Source organism: Octopus sinensis, linkage group LG28 (assembly GCF_006345805.1).
Source record: "Octopus sinensis linkage group LG28, ASM634580v1, whole genome shotgun sequence".
Classification (NCBI taxonomy): domain Eukaryota; kingdom Metazoa; phylum Mollusca; class Cephalopoda; order Octopoda; family Octopodidae; genus Octopus; species Octopus sinensis.
Window position 1 is genome coordinate 5,711,672 of NC_043024.1, and position 25,298 is coordinate 5,736,969.

At 36.0% G+C, this 25,298-nt stretch overlaps 1 protein-coding gene across 2 annotated transcripts in view; it reads left to right on the forward strand.

Moving 5' to 3' along the window:
- The first annotated feature begins 144 nt into the window (after positions 1 to 144).
- LOC115225901 (flocculation protein FLO11-like) overlaps positions 145 to 25,298 on the forward strand; it is a 57,614-nt gene continuing 32,460 nt past the window's right edge. Inside the window, exons 1-2 of one of the 2 annotated variants that reach the window (XM_036514463.1) lie at positions 145 to 1,052; positions 22,346 to 22,486. In XM_036514463.1, the coding sequence (XP_036370356.1) occupies positions 355 to 1,052; positions 22,346 to 22,486 (839 nt within the window). In that variant the 5' untranslated portion in view covers positions 145 to 354. The remainder of the gene's footprint in view (positions 1,053 to 22,345; positions 22,487 to 25,298) is intronic. The other variant, XM_029796903.2, reaches the window with a different exon arrangement.

A 25,298-nucleotide genomic window follows, 5' to 3' on the forward strand; every position in this document is an offset into this window, starting at 1 on the left:
AGAGAAAGAATGAGAGGGAAGAGACACCGTATATGATAAAGAGAGGGAAAGAAAAAGAGGGAGAGACAGATAGCGTAAGAGATGTGAACAAGGATTGTGTTAAATAACAACTCGTCTGATTGGATAATATGCAGGAATTTAACCAATCGTAAATCGTGTAGTGTATTGTTCGCTGGCCACCTTTTGCTTGCCTTAGTTGCTGTCCTGGAACAGTATCGAAAGAAGTGGTCTTCGGAGAAGACTGGAAAGGACCATTAAGGCATTCGTTAATTCACCTGTAATCAATATTTTCAGGCCATAAGGGCGACAACAAAGTAGGAGAGGGTGTCACAGCTCTACTCCTTCTTCTTCTTCATGGAAATTTCTTCCTTTATAACTATGGAAGAGACGAACAGCCCTCGGCCTTGCACAAGCACCGACCCTAATGGAGAGAACACTGCAATTATTACTGCAACAAACAGCAACCATACTCTCAGTAACAGTAATAACAGCATTACTAACAGTTCGGACAGTGCTGGATGTGGTGGTGGTGGTAGCTGTGGTTGTGGTGTGTCGGGAGGATATTATCAGAAAAACGAGGAGGACCACCACGACGAAACACAAGAGCAGTCACATTATCACCACCACCATCATAACGGAGAAGACGAAGACGGAGATGATGAGGACGATGAAAGGTTACCTTTCATCAGTTACGTCGGTGTGAACCCAGTCGGTTACGACGAAGAAGATGAGGAGAACGATATGAGTTCGATGACAGCCGTCTTCATCGAGACGGACATGGACGAGGAAGACTATGGTGCTATGGTAAAGACTGAGAAGGTCGAAGGCGAACAAGACGAAGAAGGAAACGAAAGAGAGGAGAGAAAACGAGGAGAAGCAGGAGCAGGGTGTGACGATAACAAGGTCGATGAGAGGCAGACTGGCGATGAAAGCGATGACTGCCGACGACAACAACGACGTCGACGTCTCCCCCCACATCTGTTTGATGTTCGTAAAGGAGACGAAAATATTATACAGACATTTACTGCTAACCTCGAGACCTCCGTCGGCGGGTAAGGGATTCCCTTAATTAGTTTCCTAATTAATTATTATATACATATATATATATATTATTGTCATTATTATTGTGTCTGTTATAGGGTGGGTGTGAGTTTATGGAGGGCAGCATTGTCTGATGTGGTTTGTAGGGCGTGGAGGATATCTTTCCTGTTTACCTGTTTGTTATGAACTTGTCATAGGTGTTGACGTGTGAATATCATATAAGATACACACACAAATATATACACACGCTCTCACATAATTTGTGTACGAATCTATACACCCTGTGTGTGTGTGTTACAGTAGTAGAAACATATTTCAGCTGATAAGAACAATATATGTGTTTATCTCTCTGTATATATGTACCTCTGCAGATGTTTATCTCTGTGAATGTATATCTATAGTATGTATACATGTGTGTATGTATGTATATATATATATATATATACATGCATAACTACACGTGTATATTTGTATAGGTGTATGATAGGGAAATACATAGTCACTCTGACTTCGAAGTTTTCTTGGCATCATCAACTTTGTATTGTACCTGTTTTCAAGCGAATTATAACCATTTTTTGTAATTTATTTTTAAAAAAAAGTGAGTATGTTTATACAGCTACACATGTGTATATTGATATATATAATGTTCGCTTCTAGTGTGTGTATATATAAATAGACGTATACGGTTTTTAATGAGGGTGTGCGTGTCATACAATTTATTCGAGCGATAATTGGACTTTAATGTTCATATCCTGTTTTCATATATTCACTCTCGCCACCAATTTTCGGAAAAGGCATGACCACCACGTCGTCTCCTCATCCTCTCTTCTAATAATTATAAATTCTAAGAACGTGCTTCATGTCGAAGAACTCGTTACCATTCTACCAATTCCGGGAACTACGTAACGCCCACACCCTTCCCTTTTCATATTACTCAGACTTCCTCTTATCGTTCTAAAAGCAATACGGTTTCTTGCGACTCAGTTTCGTTTCCCATACTTGGAAATTTATCACTTATGTTATCAGTATCCTTGGAGAAAACCTGACTGTTACAACAGAGACCACGTATGACCCTGTCTCGGTTTACTAGATGTAGCAGCTTAAATCCTTTTCAGATTACGTCCAACCCTTCCACCTTAAAAAAAAGGGGGTGAGTCACAAAAATAAATGAAGTGGTCATGGCTAGAATACCTTTACACTATATGTCTCCTTAATTAGAGCTGACCTGGGACTCGTCTGTAACAACATGTTTGTTTCAACACGCCAGCAAGAGACAATTACAGCCATATCTTAGTCAAATTTCACGATACCTTTTTAAAATAGGAAGGACAGGTGATTGGGTTGGTGTTTAGTGTAGGTCCTACATACCATACTTCCTCTTTGTGTATATGTGTATATATATATGTGTGTGTGTGTGTGTGTGTGTAAGCGAAATGTCTTTAATCATAGGTTTCCTAGATCAAGGGTTGAATTGAATTAAACAACGTGCTTGTCTCAACTTGCACTTTTTCTTTTGTTTTTTCCTTCTTCTATGACGGATGTGGACATTCAGTCTCCATCGGATGAAATTTGTTTTTTTGAAAAGCATAAATGTTTTTTTATTATTGTTTTGGCTTCGCGAGTGCAATTTTGCAGTCCGGTGTCTCGGTCGCCTTCCTTAGTTCAAATTCCGCTGAAGTCGAATGCGATAGTAATTTCTAGTAGATTCTAGGAAGCTTTTAATTATACACACACACTATATACATACATACATGTATGTGTGTATATATATATATATAAATACACACACACGTCTACATATATGCATAATAAATTAATAAATAAAACATATACATATATACATGCATATATGTACGTACCTGCCTACATACAAACAAACTGGTGGTCACACCCCGTCCATTCACAAAAACCATGTGTGTGTGTATCTTGTATTTTTGTTTTACTTGTTTCAGTCATTTGACTGCGGCCAAGTCGACCCCAGGACTTATTCTTTGTGAGCCTAGTACTTATTCTATATGTCTCTTTTACTGACCCGCAAAGTTACGAGGACGTAAACACACCGACATCGGTTGTCAAGTGATGGTGGGGGTACAAACACAGAGAGGCAAATAAACACACACAGACATATATACGACGGGCTTCTTTCAGTTTCCGTCTACTAAATCCACTCACGAGGCTTTGGTCGGCCCGAAGTTATAGTAGAAGACACTTGCTCAAGGTGCCACACAGTGGGACTGAACTCAGAACTATGTGGTTGAGAAGCAAACTTCTTACCACACAGTCATGATGATAATATATAGCCTTTGGTCGACCAAAGCCTTGTGAGTGGATTTGGTAGACGGAAACTGTAAGGAACCCTTCGCATATATATATATATTGATGTGTGTGTCTTTGTATCTGTGTTTGTCTCCCACCATCGCCTGACAACCAATGTTGGTGTGTTTAGATCCCTGTAACTTAGCGATTTGACAAAAGTGACTGATAGAATAATTACTAGACTTACAAATAAGTAAGTTCTGGGATCATTTCATTTATATTTTACTAAAACCCCTTTTAAGGTGGTGCTCCAGCATAGCCACAGTCAAATAACTGAAACAAGAAAAAAATGAATATATATGGTTTATTATTGAAGCTTACGTTGATTTCTCTGTGGTGTTATGTTGCATTTATAATAAAATAAATATATACAAATTGTAAAAATAATAATAAAAAATACAGTACAGTACTGTTTTTACTTCAGATGTTCACCTATCGTGGAGGGCTTTGGAATGTAATGCCCGCGATAGTCGAGGGATCGCTGTTTATAGGTTTAGTGAGGCAAACAGGGAAAATAAAACTCAAGTGTTTGTGTATACACATACACACACATGGTAATGAACAAAACCGGTTAGGTACTCAATCCCATACTAGTTACCTTGGCTGACTCTGTTGTCTTGTTACCCTGGAGACTTCCTGGACATCCTGGTTATCAAACTAACTACTTGTGTGTGTGTGTGTGTATATATATATATAGGTAAGAAGCTTACATCCCAACTACATGGTTCTGGGTTCAGTTCCACTGCGTGGTACCTTGGACAAGTGTCTTCTACTGTAGCCTTGGGCCGACCAAAGCCTTGTGAGTGGATTTGGTAGATGGAAACTGAAAGAAGCCCGTCATGTGTGTGTGTTTGTTATTTGTGTCTGTGTTTGTCCTCCCCCCCCACCATTGCTTGATAACCAATATTGGTGTATTTTACATCCCAGTCACTTAGTGGTTCGGCAAAAGAGACTGGTAAGTCCTGGGGTTAATTTGTTTGACTAAAGGTGATGCTCCAGCATGGCCATAGATGATTGAAAAAAGTAAAAGAATATATATATACACACACACATCTGTATGGTAAGAAGCTTGCTTCAAAATTGCATGGTTCCTGGATCAATCCCACTGCATGGCACCTCCGGTGAGTGTCTTCTACTGTAGTCTTGGGCCAGCCAAAGCCTTATGAGTAGATTTGGGTAGACAGAAACTAAAAGAAACCTGTCGTGTGTTTGTCTCCCACCACTACTTCCCAACTGGTGTTGGTGTGTTTACATCAACTTGACAGTTCAGCAAAAAGATACTGATAAAATAAGCACCGGGCTTTTAAAAGCTAGTACTGCAGTTGATTTAACTAAAAATAAATAAATAAATTCAAGGTAGTGCCACAGTCTAATGACTAAAATGAGTAAATGAGAATTTAGCAATTTCAACAGTGGCTTTGGAGTGGCTGTGTGGTAAGTAGCTTGCTTACCAACCACATGGTTCTGGGTTCAGTCCCACTGCGTGGCACCTTGGGCAAGTGTCTTCTATTAAAGTCTCGAGCCAACCAAAGCCTTGTGAGTGGATTTGGTAGAGGGAAACTGAAAGAAGCCCGTTGTATGTATGTGTGTGTTCGGACCCCCCAGCATCGCTTGACAACTGATGGTGGTGTGTTTACATCCCCATAACTTAGCAGTTTGGCAAAAGAGACTGATAGAATAAGTACTAGGCTTACAAAGAATAAGTCCTGGGGTCGATTTTCTTGACTAAAGGCGGTGCTCCAGCATGACCACAGTCAAATGACTGAAACAAGTAAAAGAGTAAAGAGAGTGGAACTCGAAGGAGATAAGGCTATAAATAATAGCATGTAGACTACTGAAATTAAAGCAAAAAAAAAAAAAAGTACCCCTTGAGTGGAAGCCAGAATTCAGCAGGCCCTTCTGGGTTGCCATTGGTGGGACTTCATATCCAACCAACAACTCTACACAGGGACTGGGATGCATCCTGTTACTTGTCTGATTCAGGAGCACCTGTTTGTTTGGCCCCTTTGCTCAGTTTTTCTGAGCTAGACCATGCTTACCGTGTTCTCTTCACTGAGGATCCTGTTGGTTTGATGGCTTGTGTTAGTTGACTGCATGCCACATGTTCAAAGCAGATAAGGAGTCTCTAGCTCTAGCAGAGATGGTGACTGACTGAAACTCTGCTCCATGGGTCGCCCAGGAATATACAGATGAATGCCACAACGTGCAGCACTGGTGCATACCCCTACACTGGACCTGGTGGTAACAAGTCAAATGCTACTTGTATTAACCTGACTGATGTATTGTCCCACATGCAACCTTTGAATGTTTTCTATTGATTTTTTTTTTCCCTCTTAGTTTTTTTCCACAACACTGCACATTATTCTAGTTTTATCTGCTCCAAGTTCCACTATAAAATAATATTTTATATCTACTTGGAGATATAAATTATTATTTATATCTAAATTCATTATCTCCCTGTCTCCAAAATGTGAGTTGCAATATAACTCTTCCACAACAAGCACCTTTTCTACTCCAACCTCTTTCCCCATACTTATGAGCATAGGAGTGTCTGTGTGGTAAGTAACTTGCTTATGAACCACATGGTTCCGGGTTCAGTCCCACTGTGTGGCGCTTTGGGCAAGTGTCTTCTACTATAGCTTTGGGCCAACCAAAGCCTTGTGAGTGGATTTGGTAGAAGGAAACTGAAAGAAGCCCATCATATATGTGTATGTTTGTGTATCTGTGTTTGTGCCCCCAACATCACTTGACAACCGATGCTGGTGTATTTACGTCCCCATAACTTAGCAGTTTGGTAAAAGAGACCAATAGAATAAGTACTAGGCTTACAAAGAATAAGTCCTGGGGTCGATTTGCTCAACTAAAGGCAGTGCTCCAGTATGGCTGCAGTCAAATGACAAACAAGTAAAAGAGTATAATCATAATTAGGGTTCAGCAAAATTTACTTCGCCACATACCAAAATTTAGAAATAGCAGTTAAAATACTACTCTATTACCATAAGATATCTCCCAGAGAGCAATACTCAACAACTCACGCAGGTAAAGAGAAAAAAATAACGAATCCACCTGCCTATGATTAACTGTATACTCGTTTTGGGATTAGAAAGATGTAAAATATTTCTAATCACTCATTTCCTTTGTCAGTACAACATTTCAAATTTTAAACTTGAGAGCACTGATAATTAACATACGTAATCGACCAAGTGCCATCAAAATAGCATACATTCAAAGTACTATAGAATTTTTGTATAACTTTACCAATAATGGTTCTTTTAACATACCAAACTACTTGGTAAAATTACTCATTATTAATTTTACTCTTTATTATTATCGATTATATATATATATATACGGATTTATGGACATATGTGAGTGGATCTGTTTGTAAGCATTTATGTGTGTGTATAGGTGGGATAGTACCTCTTATGTTATTTGTTATTTATGATTTGGTTGTGTATGTGTGTGTGTGTAAACATGTGACTATGTGCGTACGTTTGTGGATGTGCGTGCGCGTGTGTATGTTTCCTAGCTAACTAACCGTAAAATATCTATTGTAATTCAAATTTAAAAGTATAGGCCAATCGAATGTATCTGTGGAAATTAATACCATGCAAACAGAAGAATTTGACTGATTACATATATATATGCAGATATCTATTTGCCTTGAATAATACTATGGTGGTATTTATTGGTCTTCAGTGTTGCTACTATGTTGTTAATTGTGAGATATATGTATTGTTTTATTAGTAATGATGTTGTTAGTAGTAAGAATATTGATATTGATAACATTATTGTTATTGATAACGGTATTGGTATTAGCATTTTTGACTTTTTGTAAAGTAACACAAATTAATATAATGAACTATTTACTATATATGCCTGCATTAAGTATGAATATATCTGTTGTAATTTCTTAATATTAGTTGAGGAACTGTAACATTCAATATAGAACATTATTATGTTTATTGATATATATTATTTATATTATTATGTATATGTATATATATATAAGGATATGAGTATATATGCACTCATATTTATATGTAAATGATTTTTGGGTATGTACTCATACTTACATTAGAATCTCCGAAGAAGCCGTAAGATATTTTTGTTAATGTCTCATTTATACCTGCAATATATGGCTAATATAGGTTAAATGAGACATACCTATCTGCATGGCCGAAACAGCTGTCAGTTATAATGTATATGTATTTTTATATCTTGTTATATTTATTTAGTTATATCTCATTATATTGATTGTAATTATTGTACTGTATTAATGTCTAATCTTAATGCTCTTGTGTAGTGTTTTAATAAAGTATATGATTCGGTATTATCTGATAGTTGATGAATGATTTAGATATATTTCTCCATTTTCTTATTTTGTGTGTATATATATATATATATAATATATATATATATAATAGCAGTATCGCCCAGCGTTGTTCGGGTTTGTTTCGACCCTTTTAGAATTGGAATTTTTGAAAAGTAAAAATTTTGCATTATGTAGCTTGTTATTCTCTTTAAGTGAACCTTTTTCTGGTTGAAATACACCGAAAAATGGCGACACAGCAGTCAAAAATCGTAAAAAATAGGGATTTTCATAGAAAAAAAGCACCTTTTTGATGTAAATAATTTTTGGTGTTAACATGGTCCGATTTGAATTTTTTCTTCTACGGAAGGAAGAGCAAGCCTTCTTCTATCATACTCTCAATTTTGGTCAACTTGTGCCACAGGGTCTCGGAGGAGATAGTGTTAGTTGAAGGCTACATATATATATATAGATAGATATATAGGCATGGCTATGTGGTTAAACTGCTCATTTTGCAACCATGTAGTTTCAAGTTCAATCTCATTGTGAACCACCTCATGTGTCTTCTACTATAACCCCAGGTCATCATTGCCTTGTGAGTGAATCTAGTAGACGGATACTATGTGGCAGCCCATCGTATACTCACCCACGCAATGTATTTTGTCTCATCACTTGATAGTTGATGTTGGTTTGTTTACATTCTCATCACTTTGCAGTTCAGCAAAAGAAGAGACCAGTAGAATAAGTACCAAACTTTGAGTAGTGTGACCAATTTGGTCAACTGAAAACCTTCAAGATGGTGCCCCAGCATGGACTCAGTTTATATAATATATATATATAAAACGGATTTATGAACTCAATACCCATACATATCTTACATCTATTTTCTTTCCTCCACCTCACTCTCTATTTATATCACATCGAAACTAACTATGACTTAATTTTCCTCTCACACCGTTTCCGATGAAGGGATATTATTATTAATTAATATTTTAGAAACAGCTGTTAAACCTTCTATCTATAAATGCTCTAATATCTATACAGCCTTGGTTTTTTTTTTATCTCATTACACAAAAAATTCTTATATATATATATATATATATATATATATACACACACACACACACACACACACACACACACACACACACACACACACACACACACACACACATATGATGACCTGCTGAGGCAAGTGAAATCGAAATCAAGTTTGATGACAGCACCGCATGACTGGCATCCATGCTAGTGGAGCACTAAGAGCACCATCCAAGTGTGATCGTTACTAGTGTCACCTTACTGGCACTTGTGCCGGTGGTACGTAAAAAAAAACATTCGAGCGAGGGCGTTGCCAGTGCCGCTGGACTGGCTTGTGTGCAGGTGACACGTAAAAAACACCATTGGAGCGTAGCCATTGCCAGTGCTGCCTGACTGGTCCTAGTGCCGGTGACATGTAAAAGCACCCATTACACTCTCAGAGTGGTTGGCGTTAGGAAGCACATCCAGCTGTAGAAACTCTGCCAGATGAGATTGGAGCCTGGTGCAGCCATCTGGCTCACAGGTCCCCAGTCAAACTGTCCAACCCATGCCAGCATGGAAAACGGACGTTAAAGGAGGATGATGATGATGATATACATATATATATTCTCATGTACACATAATAGCAGTTTTAAATCTTTGACGTTCACATTTGATTTTTTTTTCTTCTTTTGATACTTTCTCATGGTCAAAGTATGAAGATATTTTTGTATTTGAGAAAAGTATTATTTGAAAAACAAACAGGTCTGCTTCACATGAGGGAGCGACATTGTGCTCTGACCTTCACCATATGCACTTTATATATATATATATATATATATATAGACATGCATATGTGTTAAACCATGTCCATATATTCATTGATGTATGTGAGTGTCTGTTTATATTGTTCACACAGATATGCTAATCTCAGCTCTGACTTTGTGTCCTGATTATTAAATTACTTTGATTCAAATGAATCCTACATACATACATATTTATATATATATATATATATATATATGTATAAATAATTTAACATCTGTTTTCCATGCACATCCCAAGACAATCCTCCTCATTTCTTTATCACTCTTGCATGTATTGATGTTTTTCAATATCTTCCTCTCCATAAATACATTTATATGCTATAAAAAGGAAAATTTGAAAAATGATGGATTTTTTGCAACCTCCTCCTTGCCCCAATTGTTTCTGTTTAAAAATTAAAATATTGGAGAACCTGAGAAGGTCATTACTGGCATTTATCCACAGTGATTTAAAAAAAGTTATGTAAACGGTAATTCATTTTAATAGCATACTTTTCTGTTAGGAAAAATATATATAGTTGGATATAGTGATGCAGATAAATACATAGTAATTTGTAATAGTGAAGGCACATGGCTCAGTGGTTAGCACATTGAGCTTACGATCGTGAGTTTGTGAGTTTGAATCTCAGATTGGGCTGCGTGTTGTGTTCTCGAGCAAGACACTTCATTTCATGTTGCTCCAGTTCACTCAGCTGTAAAAATGAGTTGCGACATCACAGGTGCCAAGCTGTATCAGCCTTTGCCTTTCCCTTGGATAACACTGGCGTGGAGAGGGGAGGCCAGTATGCATGGGTGACTGCTGGTCTTCCATAAACAACCTTGCCCGGACTTGTGCCTCGGAGGGTAACTTTCTAGGTCCAATCCCATGATTAGTCATGACTGAAGGGGGTCTCAAAAGAAAAAATTTGTAATATCTATATGTGACTATTTATTAGTTGCATATCCAAGACATTTTGCACATTTCATCTTCATTATGAATGTTACATAATTCCAAGCTCCTTGAAACAGCTGTCAAGTTAAACTTTTCTCTTTTTAGTTCCCTCTATTTTGTATACTCCTTGTAAATGTGTTTGTGTGTATTTGTGTTTATTGCACTTAGATATTATGAGACTAATAACCTTGTGTCGAACTCAACATATATGTATGCTTCTGAACAATGCATTAGTCAAATACTGAGCAGCGATAAGAAAATAAGACAAAGGAATAAATGATTACATTATGAACTCCATTACCTTACAGCTGTTTCTGGTATAAGAAGCACTGGACTCATAGTTGAGGGCTTGAATAACACCTTACAGCTTTATCATAGACTGTGCACAGTATTTGAGGCTACGACAGAGCTATAAGGTGTTACTCAGCTATGAGTCCACTGCATTTTATAGCAGAAAGAGCTGTAAGCTAATGAAGTTCATGCTATAATTATTTATTCCTTTGTGAGCTCTTTCTTATTAGGTGCTCTACACTCAGCTAACATTTCATTTTGAAACCTACATATATCGTGTTCTACACCAGGTTATTATTCTCTCAACAATGACTGTGTGAAATTTTTATAAGTGTATATATATATATATATATATATATCATCATCAACACCCAATTTTCCATACTTGCATGGGTTGGGCCTTATATATATATATCAGGCACGTGCCATCAGTAATTACTTGGGGTAGGCAGCTGCTGACCTTTATGTACTAAAACACACAAAAAATAAGCGAAAAACATGCGTGATTGAGTTGAAGGTAGATTTATTTCTGCCTTTATAGCACTTAAAGAAAATGTTGTTATAGGAGTGTACACAGCACATGTACTACAGCATTACTATGCAGAGCTTTAATACTGAGATTGAAAAGCAGGGGCGAATTATGCCTGCCTAAAGTACAAAAAAAAAAAAATATCAAATATTTTGCATTTTATGCATAGTAATCAGAGTAAGCTTCAAAATTTTATTGAATTAGGTTCATATTTTGCCATAAAAGGGAAATGTTGCTACCAATCTGTTTTATTAAAGGTAAGCGCTGCCTACCCTGTCGTATATATGTGTGTGTGCATATATATATATATATATATATATATATATATATATCCTACTGTATGGCACTTTGGGCAAGTGTCTTCTGCTATATTGTTGGACTGACCGGAAACTAAAAGAAGCCCATTATGTGTGTGTGTCTTTCTGTCTGTGTTTGTCACCCCCACTGCTTGACAACAGGTGTTGCTGTGTTTAAGTGCCTGTGATTTAGCAGTTCAGCAAAAGAGAATGATAGAATAAGTACCTGGCTTTGAAAAAAAAAAAAAATAGGGGGTTGATTCATTCAACTAAATTTCTTCAAGGCAATGCCCTAACATGGTTGCAATCTAATAAGTGATAAAATTTCCTGTTTTTTCTTTTTTTTTTGCTTCCCTTTTATTTCTCTCCATTTGTTCTGTGATGGGATATCATCATCGTTTAACCCCTTAGCATTCAGATTATTCTGTCAATTGTAACCGTTATTTATCCACATTGTTTTTAATTAATCGTGCATCATCTTGCAGCTTTGAGATTTTCATGATGTGATTGCTTATTTTTAGGGCATTGTAGGGTGTGTCTGAGAGGTTGAATCTGACTGGTTTGGGCATAAAATGGGGAGAATATTTAGGCTAGATATGGCCAGGCTCAGGAGTGGCTGTGTGGTGAGTAGCTTGCTTATGAACCACATGGTTCTGGCTTCAGTCCCACTGTGTGGCACCACAGGCAAGTGTCTTCTACTATAGCTTTGGGCCGACCAAAGCCTTGTGAGTGGATTTGGATTTGGTAGACAGAAACTGAAAGAAGCCTATCGTATATATATGTATGTGTGTGTGTGTGTGTGTGTGTTTGTCCACCCCCCCAACATCGCTTGGCAACCAATGCTGGTGTGTTTACGTCCCTGTAACTTGGCAGTTTGGCAAAAGAGACCAATAGAATAAGTATTAGGCTTACAAAGAATAAGTCCTGGGGTTGATTTGCTCGACGAAAGGTGGTGCTCCAGCATGGCCGCAGTGAAATGACTGAAACAAATACGAGTAAAAGAGTTTAAATGCCAAAAAGTTTAATGTCCACTTTTCATTGACAAGGCAGATTATCTACAGCTGATGCCCTTTCTGTCCCCAACCTTTGTCTGCTTCAAAGCAAGGGAATATTTTCCCTCTTGCCAGACATGCCTTTCATGGCAGACTGGCAGTGAACAACTTCAGTTGTATGGTTGCAATGTTCTCATTTACAACCATGATGGCAACACAAATATATATATATATATATATACATATATATATATATATATAACGGGAAGGTTTACAAAAATAAACGAAAGACGAAGGCAGGTGGAGTACAAACAAACAAATGTATTAGTATGGTGCTTAGGAATAGAAATAGAACAAGTCTTTTACGTTTCGAGCCTATGCTCTTCGACAGAAAGATACACAGGAAAAAAAAAATATATATTATATATATATATATATATATATATATATATATATATATATATATATATATATAATACAAATAAGAAAATGGAGGAACAAATTCATTTCGATCATCAAGTTACAGATATTACAATTTCATATTATTTATTAATTATATAAATAGGAACATGAAAATCAAACAAAACAACAGCAGTATATTGGATAACTGATATCCCATAGTGGGTTACCCTCATAACCCCTATCTTACTTTGTACTATATATATATATCTATATATATATACATACATTATTTAAAAGCAGCAGAAATTCAACAAAACCTGTTACTTGGAGTTTCCGTTCGTTGGACAGTTTTGTTAAAATTTTAACGAAACTGTTCAACGAACGGGAACGTGAAACTCCAAGTAACAGGTTTTGTTGAATTTCTGCTGCTTTTAAATAAAGCATATTACTCTACCCCTGGTATTTGAGTACTCTTTTTTTCCACCTTTTTCACATTTATGTGTTTACTCCGGTATATATATATATATATATATATATATATATATATATATATATATATACACACACACACAAACATACTCACTCATGAATGAACACACACACACACACAATGGGCTTCTTTCAGTTTCCTCTTGCAAGTCTTTGGTCAGCTTGGAGCTTCAGTAGACTTAACCTGAGGCCACTCAGTTGGGAGGCAAGCATCTCAACCACAAACACTCGTAGCCATATCTGTACCTATGATAATAGAATATTGTGGTGGGTTAGCCGAGGCAAAAGAGAATAAACCGGAATCCCAATTAAATGTCCTGTGGCTAATAATAGTCTACTTTGTTCTATGGCCTTCGTGTCATTAGGCTCTGCATATTTTTTGCTTTGTTTTGTGACAGAACATAATGTAATTTTGTTTTTATTTATTTATTTTTGGTTTTAATTAAAAAAAAACAAAAAAACTCAGAAGCAAATGAAATAATAAAAAATGTATTTAAAAAGACACCAGATTGTGAAAAACAATCTAATTATGTAAATTATAGGCTTAACTTAAAATGGATATTTAAAAAAAAAATAGGACATTGTGAAATAAATAACGAATTGACCTAATTAGAAATAATCCTTTTTTACAATGTAGCCACGAAACCTGGAATTTGGGGGGAAGAGGTTTAATTGATTACCTTGACCAACAGTACTCCACTGTTAATTATTTTAATGACCCAGAATGGATGAAAGGTAAAATCAGGTTTACCGGGATTTGAACTCAGTATGAGGAGTGAGAAGAAACACTGCTGAGTATTTTGTGCAGGAAGCTAACAATTCTGCCAGCTTCTCGCCTTAACTCTTTGGCATTTAGTCTGCATCCTGTCTTAAGTTCAAACAGGCCTGGTCTAACTTCTCACACCTACCCTACAATGTCATTCGAAAGGTAGACAGTAATATCATCGAAATCTCAGAGCTCTGAGATAATGTATGGTTAATTGAAAACAATATGAATAAACAATCTTTACATTTGATGGAGTAATTTGAATGCTGAAGGGTTAAAAATAAGCTTGCTTACCAATCACATGGTTCCGGGTTCAGTCCCACTGCATGGCACCTTGGACAAGTGTTTTCTATTATAGCCTCGGGTGACCAAAGCCTTGTGAGTGGATCTGGTAGATGGAAACTGAAAGAAGCTCATTGTATATATATGTGTATATATATATATATATATGTAAGTGTCTGTATATGTTTGTGTGTCTGTGTTTGTTCCCCCAACATCGCTTGACAACTGATGCTGGTGTGTTTACATCCCCGTAACTTAGTGGGGATGTAGAATAAGTACTAGGCTTACAAAGAATATCCTGGGGTCGATTTGCTTGACTAAAAGCGGTGCTCCAGCATGACCACAGTCACATGGCTGAAACGAGTAAAAGAGTGTATAATAATAATAATCCTTTCTACTAAAGGCAGAAGGCTTAAAACTTGACTCCAGTCTTTCACCTGGTACTTTATCGACCCCAAAAGGATGAAATACTACTTAGCATGCTAATGATCCTTGCTAAGGCACTAGGCCTATTGGACCCCCTGAAAGTATTGTTTCCTCCACTGCACATAAAATTGGATCAGTATGTTTCGACTCTAGATCAGGAGTTTGCAGCCTTCAGATGTCTTAGACTTTTTCCTAAGCTGTCTGAGGCAAAAGTGTCTTCATCGGATCATTGTACCAGCCTGCAAAAGACCAAAACAAAAATATGAGTATAAAAATACAAATATATTACACTTGCTTTCCCAATCATTCATCATCTTTCACACATAAAGAAATATTTACAATTACAGATGTATTTACATTTAGTCATTGTACTGTACTTGATTTTGTATATTGTATTTTCATTAAATACAGTGTACATATTTTCTATAAAACTGGTTTAAAAAAAAAGGGAAAAAAAATTGGAAAAAAAATTCAAAATTTTTACTCTTAAAAATTCCACTATCCAAATAAGCCAAATTTTCCATCATATCTTCTAGAGTTCTATTGCAGAGTTTGCAGGTGAAATGAGATCCCCAGGGTTTATCCTGTTCCCTGACAGGCATGCTGGAATATGCCTTGTAGGCCCCACACATTTTAATAGTCGTTGTTACAGAGTACTTTTTTATTCTTCTCTTGATAAATTCACTGCAGATGTAACAAAATCCATCTGTCGGATGTTTACAACTTCTTGATGCCATTTGTGATGAATGCAGCTCTCAATAATGCTGTGTGTCCACTTTGATAACTGGAAATAGACTGAACAAAAGTCTCATGAATCCTTTTATAGTGCATTCAGTGTTGCCAGAATGTTCTAGAAATAAATATAGAGATACATTTATATGCTGCTTTGTTGTCCAAACGCTGTTCAACTCCCTGTGTTGATATATATATATATATACATATATATATATATATAATATATATATATATATATACACACACACACACTAGCAGTATCGTCTGGTGTTGCTCTGGTTTGTTTCAACCCTTTAGAATTGGAATTTTTGAAAAGTAAAAATTTTGCATTATGTAGCTTATTCTCTTTGAGTGAACATTTTTCTGGTTGAAATACACCAAAAAATAGCGGCACATCATCATCATCGTTTAACGTCCGTTTTCCATGCTAGCATGGGTTGGACGGTTTAACTGGGGTCTGGGAAGCCCGAAGGCTGCACAAGGCCAGTCAGATCTGGCAGTGTTTCTACAGCTGGATGCCCTTCCTAACGCCAACCACTCCGTGAGTGTAGTGGGTGCTTTTTATGTGCCACCGACACAATAGCAGTCAAAAAATTGTAAAAAATAGGGATTTTCATAGGAAGAAAAAGCTCCTTTTTGATGTAAATAATTTTTGGTCTTAACATGGTCTGATTTGAATTTTTTCTTCTACGGAAGGAAGAGCAAGCCTTCTATCATACTCTCGATTTTGGTCAACTTGCGCTGCAGGGTCTCAGAGGAGATAATGTTAGTTGAAGGCTACCAAACCTGCCATACACAGACAACTTCAGCTTTATATATATAATGTATATAATTCAATAATGAAAGATGTTATTCACACCATATAGAAGCATATACTATAAAAACCTTATTCTAAAAATCAATAAATAGTAAATAGTAGTGAAAAGACTATGCGCGTTTTGTGGCTATAACATCTTTCGCTATTGAATTGTTTAATAGACGTTTTTCTCTAAATTATAGACATATATTATATATTGTGAAATTTGATTTAAAATTGTTCAATTGAATTTTTCCCTATAAGTTTTAGAATTATATTCCCTACTATTATAATATATATATATATATGGAGGCACAATGGCCCAGTGGTTAGGGCAGTGGACTCAGTCGTAGGATCGCAGTTTCGATTCCCAGACCGGGCGTTGTGAATGTTTATTGAGCGAAAACACCCAAAGCTCCATGAGGCTCCGGCAGGGTGGGGGTAGGGGGGGCAATCCCTGCTGTACTCTTTCACCACAACTTTCTCTCACTCTTTCTTCTGTTGGCCTGCTTGCTTAGCCAGTGGGGTGGCGTCATTTGAAGGCTAAAACAATGCGAATGCATTGTGACCAGCGATGTGTAGCAACATCTGATAGCCTGGTCAGTCACGGTGATCTCATGATATATATATATATATATATATATACAAGATAAGAAAATGGAGAAATACATCTAAATCAAATATCAATTACCAGATAATACTCAATCACATACTTTATTAAACCACCACATAAGAGAGTGTAGGGTTAAACATAAAAAAGCAGAACAAATCAGTGTATATAAAGGAATGTACATAAAAAAGTGTACATAAAAGAGTAATGTTGTATAATAAGTAGAATATATATAAAAAAGAGAATATTTTCTTTTTTATATATATTCTACTTATTATACAAAATTACTTTTATGTACACTTTTTTATGTACATTCCTTTATGTACACTGATTTGTTCTGCTTTTTTATGTTTAACCCTACACTCTCTTATGTGGTGGTTTAATAAAGTATGTGATTGAGTATTATCTGGTAATTGATATTTGATTTAGATGTATTTCTCCATTTTCTTATCTTGTATTAGTAATTTGTGGTAAATCATTTTACCTTTGCCCATATAATACAGTAAATGAATTGATTGCATCGCAATCCTTAACATTTATGTATTAACTTTGTTGGGTACTTCACTAGCAGTTTATTGGATATATGTTATCCCATGGAGGGTTGCATTTACAACCCCTATCTCAATTTGTATATATATATATATACATACATTAAATAGTATTATTACTTTGAAAACATTCAGATTACAATTTCATATATAAATATTATTTTTAAAACATCAATGTTTTTCTGGCCACAGAACCAAAGTTTGACAGGACTAATAATATTCTTTGCTTTCTGGACCAAAGCAATTAGGAAGTAACACTTAATGACCAAAGACAAACAAAAGCCTAAGATTTCTTGCATAGTGTAATCAATGAAACCTTAAACATGAACTTGTAAACCTATGATGACCCGAACAAATTGAAGTATTTAGATGAATCATCATAAAAATAACTTTCATTTCAATGCCATGTCGAAATCAGCTGACCCATATCCTGTTTTACGTTATGACCTATTCCAGTTTATGTTTGCTACTACGTTTTCACAATTTACTTTAGTTTCAATAGTGATTATGAAACCACATAAAAATAACTTAATCATGTGTGTGTGTGTTAGTGTAGGGTGTGATTCTGGCAAAGTTCTGAATTAAAATCTTCCACCAAACCTTAGTCACAATTTATGTTGCTAACACTAGCTTAATGATAACTAAGTTATTTTACTAAATTTTTTGTTATATTTAGAATAATTGAAAGAAACACAGAACATCTCAATAGAAATATGGTAACAAAAGGGTTAAAATATATAATAGAGAAACAATTCTTAACCCTTTTGATACCAACCCAGCTGAAACAGCTTCTGGTTCTGTAGTACAAATGTCTTGTTTTCATAAGTTATGAATTAAAATCTTCCACCAAACCTTAGTCACAATTTATGTTCCTAACACTAGCTTAATGATAGCTAAGTTATTTTACTAAATTCTTTGTTATATTGACAGCAACTTAACAGAAATATGGCAACAAAAGGGTTATAAACTGGACATATTTGACCCAAATATTCTGTTTTATGTTCAAACTGGCCAGATCTGGTCTCTCACACCTACTCTACAATGTCATTCTAAAGATAGACTAACACATCATCAAAGTCGAGAAGCTGCAAGATAATGTGAAGCAGCATTACATTTCACAGAGTGATATCTGCATTCTGAAGAGTCAATGTATTATCTGTTGGATGATGATGTGGCTGTCATGCCTTCCTCCAAAATGAATTCCTTTTATCATTGTTATTCAAGCTGGACAACAGAGTGGACTCTATTAACCCTTTCAGTTCTGTATTTATTTTGAGAAGCTCTGTGTTTCTTTCAATTACTTTAAATATAACAAAGCATTTAGTAAAATAACTTCGTTATCATTAAGCTAGTGTTAGGAACATAAATTGTGACTAAGGTTTGGTGGAAGATTTTAATTCAGGACTTTTGAAAACAAAACATTTGTATTACAGAACCAGAGGCGGTTTTAGCCGGGTTGGTAACGAAAGGGTTAAGAATTGTTTCTCTATTATATATTTTAACCCTTTTGTTACCATATTTCTGTTGGGATGCTCTGTGTTCCTTTCAATTAATTTTAAATATAACAAAGCATTTAGTAAAACAACTTAGTTATCATTGAGCTAGTGTAAGGAACATAAATTGTGACTAAGGTTTGGTGGAAGATTTTAATTCAAAACTTATGGAAATAAGACATTTGTACTCGGAGCCAGAGCCAGTTTCAGCCGGGTTGGTGACAAAAGGGTTAAAGGTAGCCAAGGACCAGGTGATGATGTTAAGCTGGTTGACAACAGTGGAATCCCAAAAATGCACCCAAGGATTCTTACTAGAGTGGGTTGAGGCAATCACCACAAGGCATCTTGTTTAACCCTTTAAGGCTTCTGCTAATCTATCGACAAGTCCCTGAAGGATGAAAGACAGAGTTGTGATTTTGAAGTGAGGGAGCAGTGAGCCAATACAAATACCTATTTCTTTACTGTCCACAAGGGGCTTCACACAGAGGGGACAAACAAGGACAGACAAACGGATCAAGTTGATTATATCGACCCCAGTGCATAACTGGTACTTAATTTATCGACCCTGAAATGATGAAAGGCAAATTCGACTTTGGCGGAATTTGAACTCGGAACGTAACGGCAGACGAAATACCGCTAAGCATTTTGCCCGACGTTCTAACGATTCTGCCAGCTTGCTGCCAATACAAATACCACATGGCATTTTGTTCTCTTGAGCAAAGAACTAATATTTCTTGTTCAGTCAAGCCCAAAATCCATCGTGTGTGTGTGTCTGTGTTGATGTATCAAAATGATTACTGATGATACTGTGAGATCTTTTCTAAGGATTACACAATGAAATGTCAGCATTTAGGCCTTTTGTTACCATATTTCCATTGAAATCCACTGCTTTTGTTTCAGTTCATTATGAATAATAAAAAATTTGGTAAAATAACTGTTATTATTAAATTGTTGATAGGAATATATATATTAGCATGGAATTTTGGTGGAAGGTTTTTAGATCATTTTAAAGCAGGAAGTTTCTATCAAAGAACCAAAGATGGTTTTAGAGAGATTGGAATCAAAAGCATCAACGCTTTTGTTACCATATTTTTGTTGAAATACACTGTTTTGATTTTGAAAATAATGAAGGGTTTAGCAAAACAATTTTGTTGTAATTAAGCTGGTGTTTGGCACAGACATTGACCCTTAACATTTGGATTACTATGCCAAATATAACTGGTATTCCATTAGTTACGATGATGAGGGTTCTAGTTGACCCAACCAACAGAACAGCCTGCTTGTGAAATTAACGTGCAAGTGGCTGAGTACTTCACTCACACATGTACCCTTAACGTAGTTCTCAGGAAAATTCAGCGTGACACAGTGTAACACGAGGCTGGCCACTTGAAATACAGATACTTCTAATTTTTGCCAGTTGAATAAACTAGAGCAATGTGAAAAAGGCGTCCAGTTCAAGGACACATGTCACTGGGAATTGAACTCCTGACCTTGCGATTATGAGCCATGTACATAGAACCACGAAGCTACGCACATTCACTCTGCCAAATGTAATGCTTATTTATTCACTTTGTCTTGAATTAATCGTGTTATTTTTTAGCTTTGAGATTTCAGTGTTATGATTCTATGGTTTTAGAATGACATTGTAGCATAGGTGGGTGAATCTGGATCTGGCTGGTTTGATCATAAAGCATCTCTATATATATAAACAGCAAAATGTCTGTCTGTGTGTGTGTCCTTTATACAAATCCACAATTTTTCAGTTAGAGGGCTCACACTTTCTATGGTCATTCAAAACCGTCCAAGGGTGGTCGTGCATATCTTTACATTTCCCCAGTCACTCCGCAAAGCCATTAAGAAATCAATAGAAGTGACTTTTTTTGTGAATTTTCTATCCAAAACCCAATTAAAATGCCCAAAACTTGATACGCCAATTGAATGCCAGCTAGCTGTATGTGATTGGTCGGAGATTTGGACAGTACTCACGTGTATGTGCGCATGCACACAGCTGTATATGCATGCACTAGCACTATGACCCGATGTTGCTGGGTCATAGTGCTAGTGTTAAATATTTTGCCCAGACACGACTGGTTTGAATGCAAAAAGGTGAACTGAAATTTTGAGGGCAAATTTTAAACTGGATCACTTTAAAACAGGAAGTTAGTGTTACAGAACCATAGACACTTTCAGGCAGGTTGCTATCGAAAAGGTTGAAGGTTCAAGCGTCACATTTTATACGAAGGAGCAGGTTTGAGCTTTTAGCATCCAGATTGCTCTATCAAATGTAATGCTTAGTTATTCTCCTTGTTTTGAATTAATCATGCGTTATTTTGTAGCTTTGTGATTGCTTAGAGATTGAATCTGGTCAGTGCAACCATAAAACAGTATTTAGGCTGGATACAGCTAGTTTAAATTTCATGCTATGTTCCAACCACCAACTTAATGAGTCATTTTACTGAGTAATCTTTTGTTTTCAATCATTAGACTACAGCCATGCTGGGGCACTGCCTTGAATTTTTAGTCAAATGATTTGATCCCAGTACATTTTTAAAAGTCTAGTATTTATTCTATCCTTTCTTCTATAGATGCAAGGCTTGAAATTTTGTGGGTTAAGTTGATTACATCGACCCCAGTACTCAACTGGTACTTGTTTTATCAATCCCAGTGGAATTTGAACTCAAAACATAGACAGACGAAATGTTGCAAAGCACTTTATCCAGCATGCTAACAATTCTGCCAGCTCACTGCCTTAGAATAATAAAATCTTTAATACAATGTTGTTTTTTGGTCAGCCCTGATCTCGTAGCCTTAGGTTACCTTTTCGTTACTGTATTTATTTTGAGATGCTCTGTGTTTCTTTCCATTTTAAATATAACAAAGAATTTAGTAAAATAACTTAATCATTAAGTTAGTGTTAGGAACACAAATTGTGACTAAGGTTTGGTGGAAGATTTTAATTCAAAACTTATAAAAACAGGACATTTGTACTCAGAGCCCGTTTCAGCTGGGTTGGTAACAAAAGGGTTAAAGAATGTTCCAGCTGTGACCATCCAATCTTAGTTTTTTAATTTCATTTTCAGGTATAACATAGCTTGGATTACATTATATAACATTTTCTTTACTAGTTTAAAAAACAATTGTGTGATTTAAGAGAGATTTAGCTGCTATTTCTAACATGGGACACTGTAGAAGAGTTCTTTCTTTGTGTGTGCTGCTGCTATTTATATATTTTTTCTTGTTCTTCCACAGGTACATCCACAACACAATCTCTGAACATCAGATATTAATGCAAATAAACCCAGGTGATAGTCCGATGCCCCTTAACCCTACACATGCTACGCTGACTATAGAGAGACAGGATCCACAGACACAAGCAAAAGAAGTGAAAAGGTATTTCTATTATTACCAGTGCCAAAGTACATATTGGATATACGTGTGTCTCATATCTTCATCCTTTCTGGTTTTCTCTCCCACCCTTCCCTACTCAGATCTTTTCAGTTTGAACGGCAGTTTTTAACATAATTTCTAGGTAACTAAAAAGTTTTAAACTTCGTATACTGGTAGAATGTGTTTATAAAACATCTTTTTCTCTTGGCTTTATTGAGAAAATTCTATAGTTTGTAAGAAATTTGTTGTTTTCTTCAATTTCTGCAATTTCAACCAATCAGTGACATCTATTGAGTTAAAAAGCATTCTGTGCCATATGAAAATGTCCCTCGTTTAAGAAACAGATTGGGTTTATTTACATTTGTGAAGAAAAAAAGATACCCTTCCCCCACCCCTAACCCTAACTAACCCTAACCCTAAAAGATAGTCAAATTCAATAGATCGATTCTAGGGTCATAATTATGGGTGACAATTTCATATGACACCGCTAGAAAAAACTGCCGTTCAAACCGAAAAGATCCCCCTATTATTCTTCTCTTCTCCTCTTCACTGTTACCCCCTCTCTCACTCTTCCTCCTTGACTCTCGTTGCTGACACGTGATGAAAGGGAATCTTTCTGCCCATTTCCTTCCTAATGACAACACATGCTTATACCTGTCTCCTCTCATAAGTTTGTCTTCCTAGAATTCATAATAATTTTTCTATCATCTTGGCTTAACAACCTTCACCATTTATTTTTACTCTTTTGTTCTCACAGTACTGTTCTTGTTACCACTTTCATCCTTCACAAAAAATCCCAAATTTTATTTAATTTGCTTTGTGGGAAGGACTGTTTCAACGGAGTCGCGTCTTGTCCTTACCTTCGGAACTCAGAGTAGATGAAACAGGGACAACTGAAGAAGGGGAATATTCCTTGTGTTGTATGTCTTGTACTCTGTTTGTTTTTTTTCATTGGTCGAAAAAAGTTTGTTTTCTATGTTTTTGTTTTTATGTTTGCATTTCTCATTATGTTCAACGTTTTTTTGATGTCCTGTACCCATATATGCATGTATATATACATATATATGTAGTTATGTACATATATGTATGTATATATGCATATATTTATATCATCATCATAATTGTTTAATGTCTGTTTTCCGTGCTAGCATGGGTTGGATGGTTCGACCGGGGATCTGGAAAGTCAGGAGGCTGCACCAAGCTCCAGTCTGATCTGGCAGTGTTTCTACAGCTGGATGCCCTTCCTAATGCCAACCACTCTGCGAGTGTAGTGGGTGCTTTTTATGTGCCAGGCGAGGCTGGCAACAGCCACGATCAGTTGGTGCTTTTTACGTGCAACCGGCACAGGTATCACAACTACAATTTCCATAATAGTTATATATTTTTTATATTATATATATATATATATGTAAAAACAACGAAGTAGCATTTAGGTTAGTTGAAATATGTTTGTGACATTTAAACTGCTAAAAGGCAAGTACACTGCAGTTACCTGCAACAAAATGTCATCTCTGAGATTCCTAATAGATGATGACACTGAATGAACCGGGTGTTTTCACACCTTTTTACCATAAGAGAGATGTTTTCTCCACGTTAACTGCAGTGGATTTGCATTTAGCATTTGAAATATGTGACAGACATATTTCAACTAGCCTATATTCTGCTCATATATATATATACACACTCAATATAAAATAGTGTACATATAAACATGAAAAAATTACCTTTAACTGGTAATTTTTACACGCTAGAAGAAGCAGTCAAAATGACCAAAACCACTATTTTACACCGCTATTGTACACTATTTTATATTGAGAATATGTTGTCTATTGACTATTTATACATGCTAGGTCACTGATGGTGGAATTTCTAAAAATATTTGCCACCCTATATATTTTACGTGTATATATATATATATATATATATATATATATATATATATATATATATATATTATATATATATATATATATATATGAATGAATGAATGGAGTTAATATTTATTTATATATATTATACGAAATATTTCACGTAAACCCGAAGTTTCTACCTTTAAAAACAAGGAGTTACAACCTTTTTACTTGTGATTTTTTGCTACCCTGGTAACTATTTATCTATTTTTTCTGTGTTAAATAACAAGGGAAAATACACACATCTATATATATGTGTGTGTATATATATATAAAGGCATCCAGCTGTAGAAACTCTGCCAGATCAGACTGGAGCCTGGTTCACCAGTCCTCAGTCAAATCGTCCAACCCATGCTAGCATGGAAAGCGGACGTTAAACAATGATGATATATATATATATATATATATATATATATATATATGGGTGGATGGATAATGTTTAAAATTAAAGTTTAGATAGTAGACTTTAAAATGTAGTGTCGAAACCTTGTTTTGTGTATGTCCCTAGTAGTGTGCCTTGAGAGCACTTATGACTACCAGGTGTCATCCGTTGTACTACACTTTTGGTGTAGGGTCTATGTAAGGAATTTCTCGGATGTCTTCCCTATCAATTACTTTATACACACACACACACGCTTATGTATATATTTAAGGATCCATTGGTTTTATGTTTAGAAAGAAATCCCTGAACCCACAAAACAAAGAACCTTTGGGTGGTGGGGGAATTGGAGGAGGTGGCCCTGTGCCAGGTGATGAGAGGTTAGTGTGACAGAGGGATAGAAACAGGTGCCTTGGTGTAGAGGAGATAAATGGTTACCCAGTCAGTGAGAGAGAGCAATGGAAAGAGAGAGACAGAGGTAGTGACAACACACAGACAGACAGCCTTTGAAATTGGTCTATTTGAC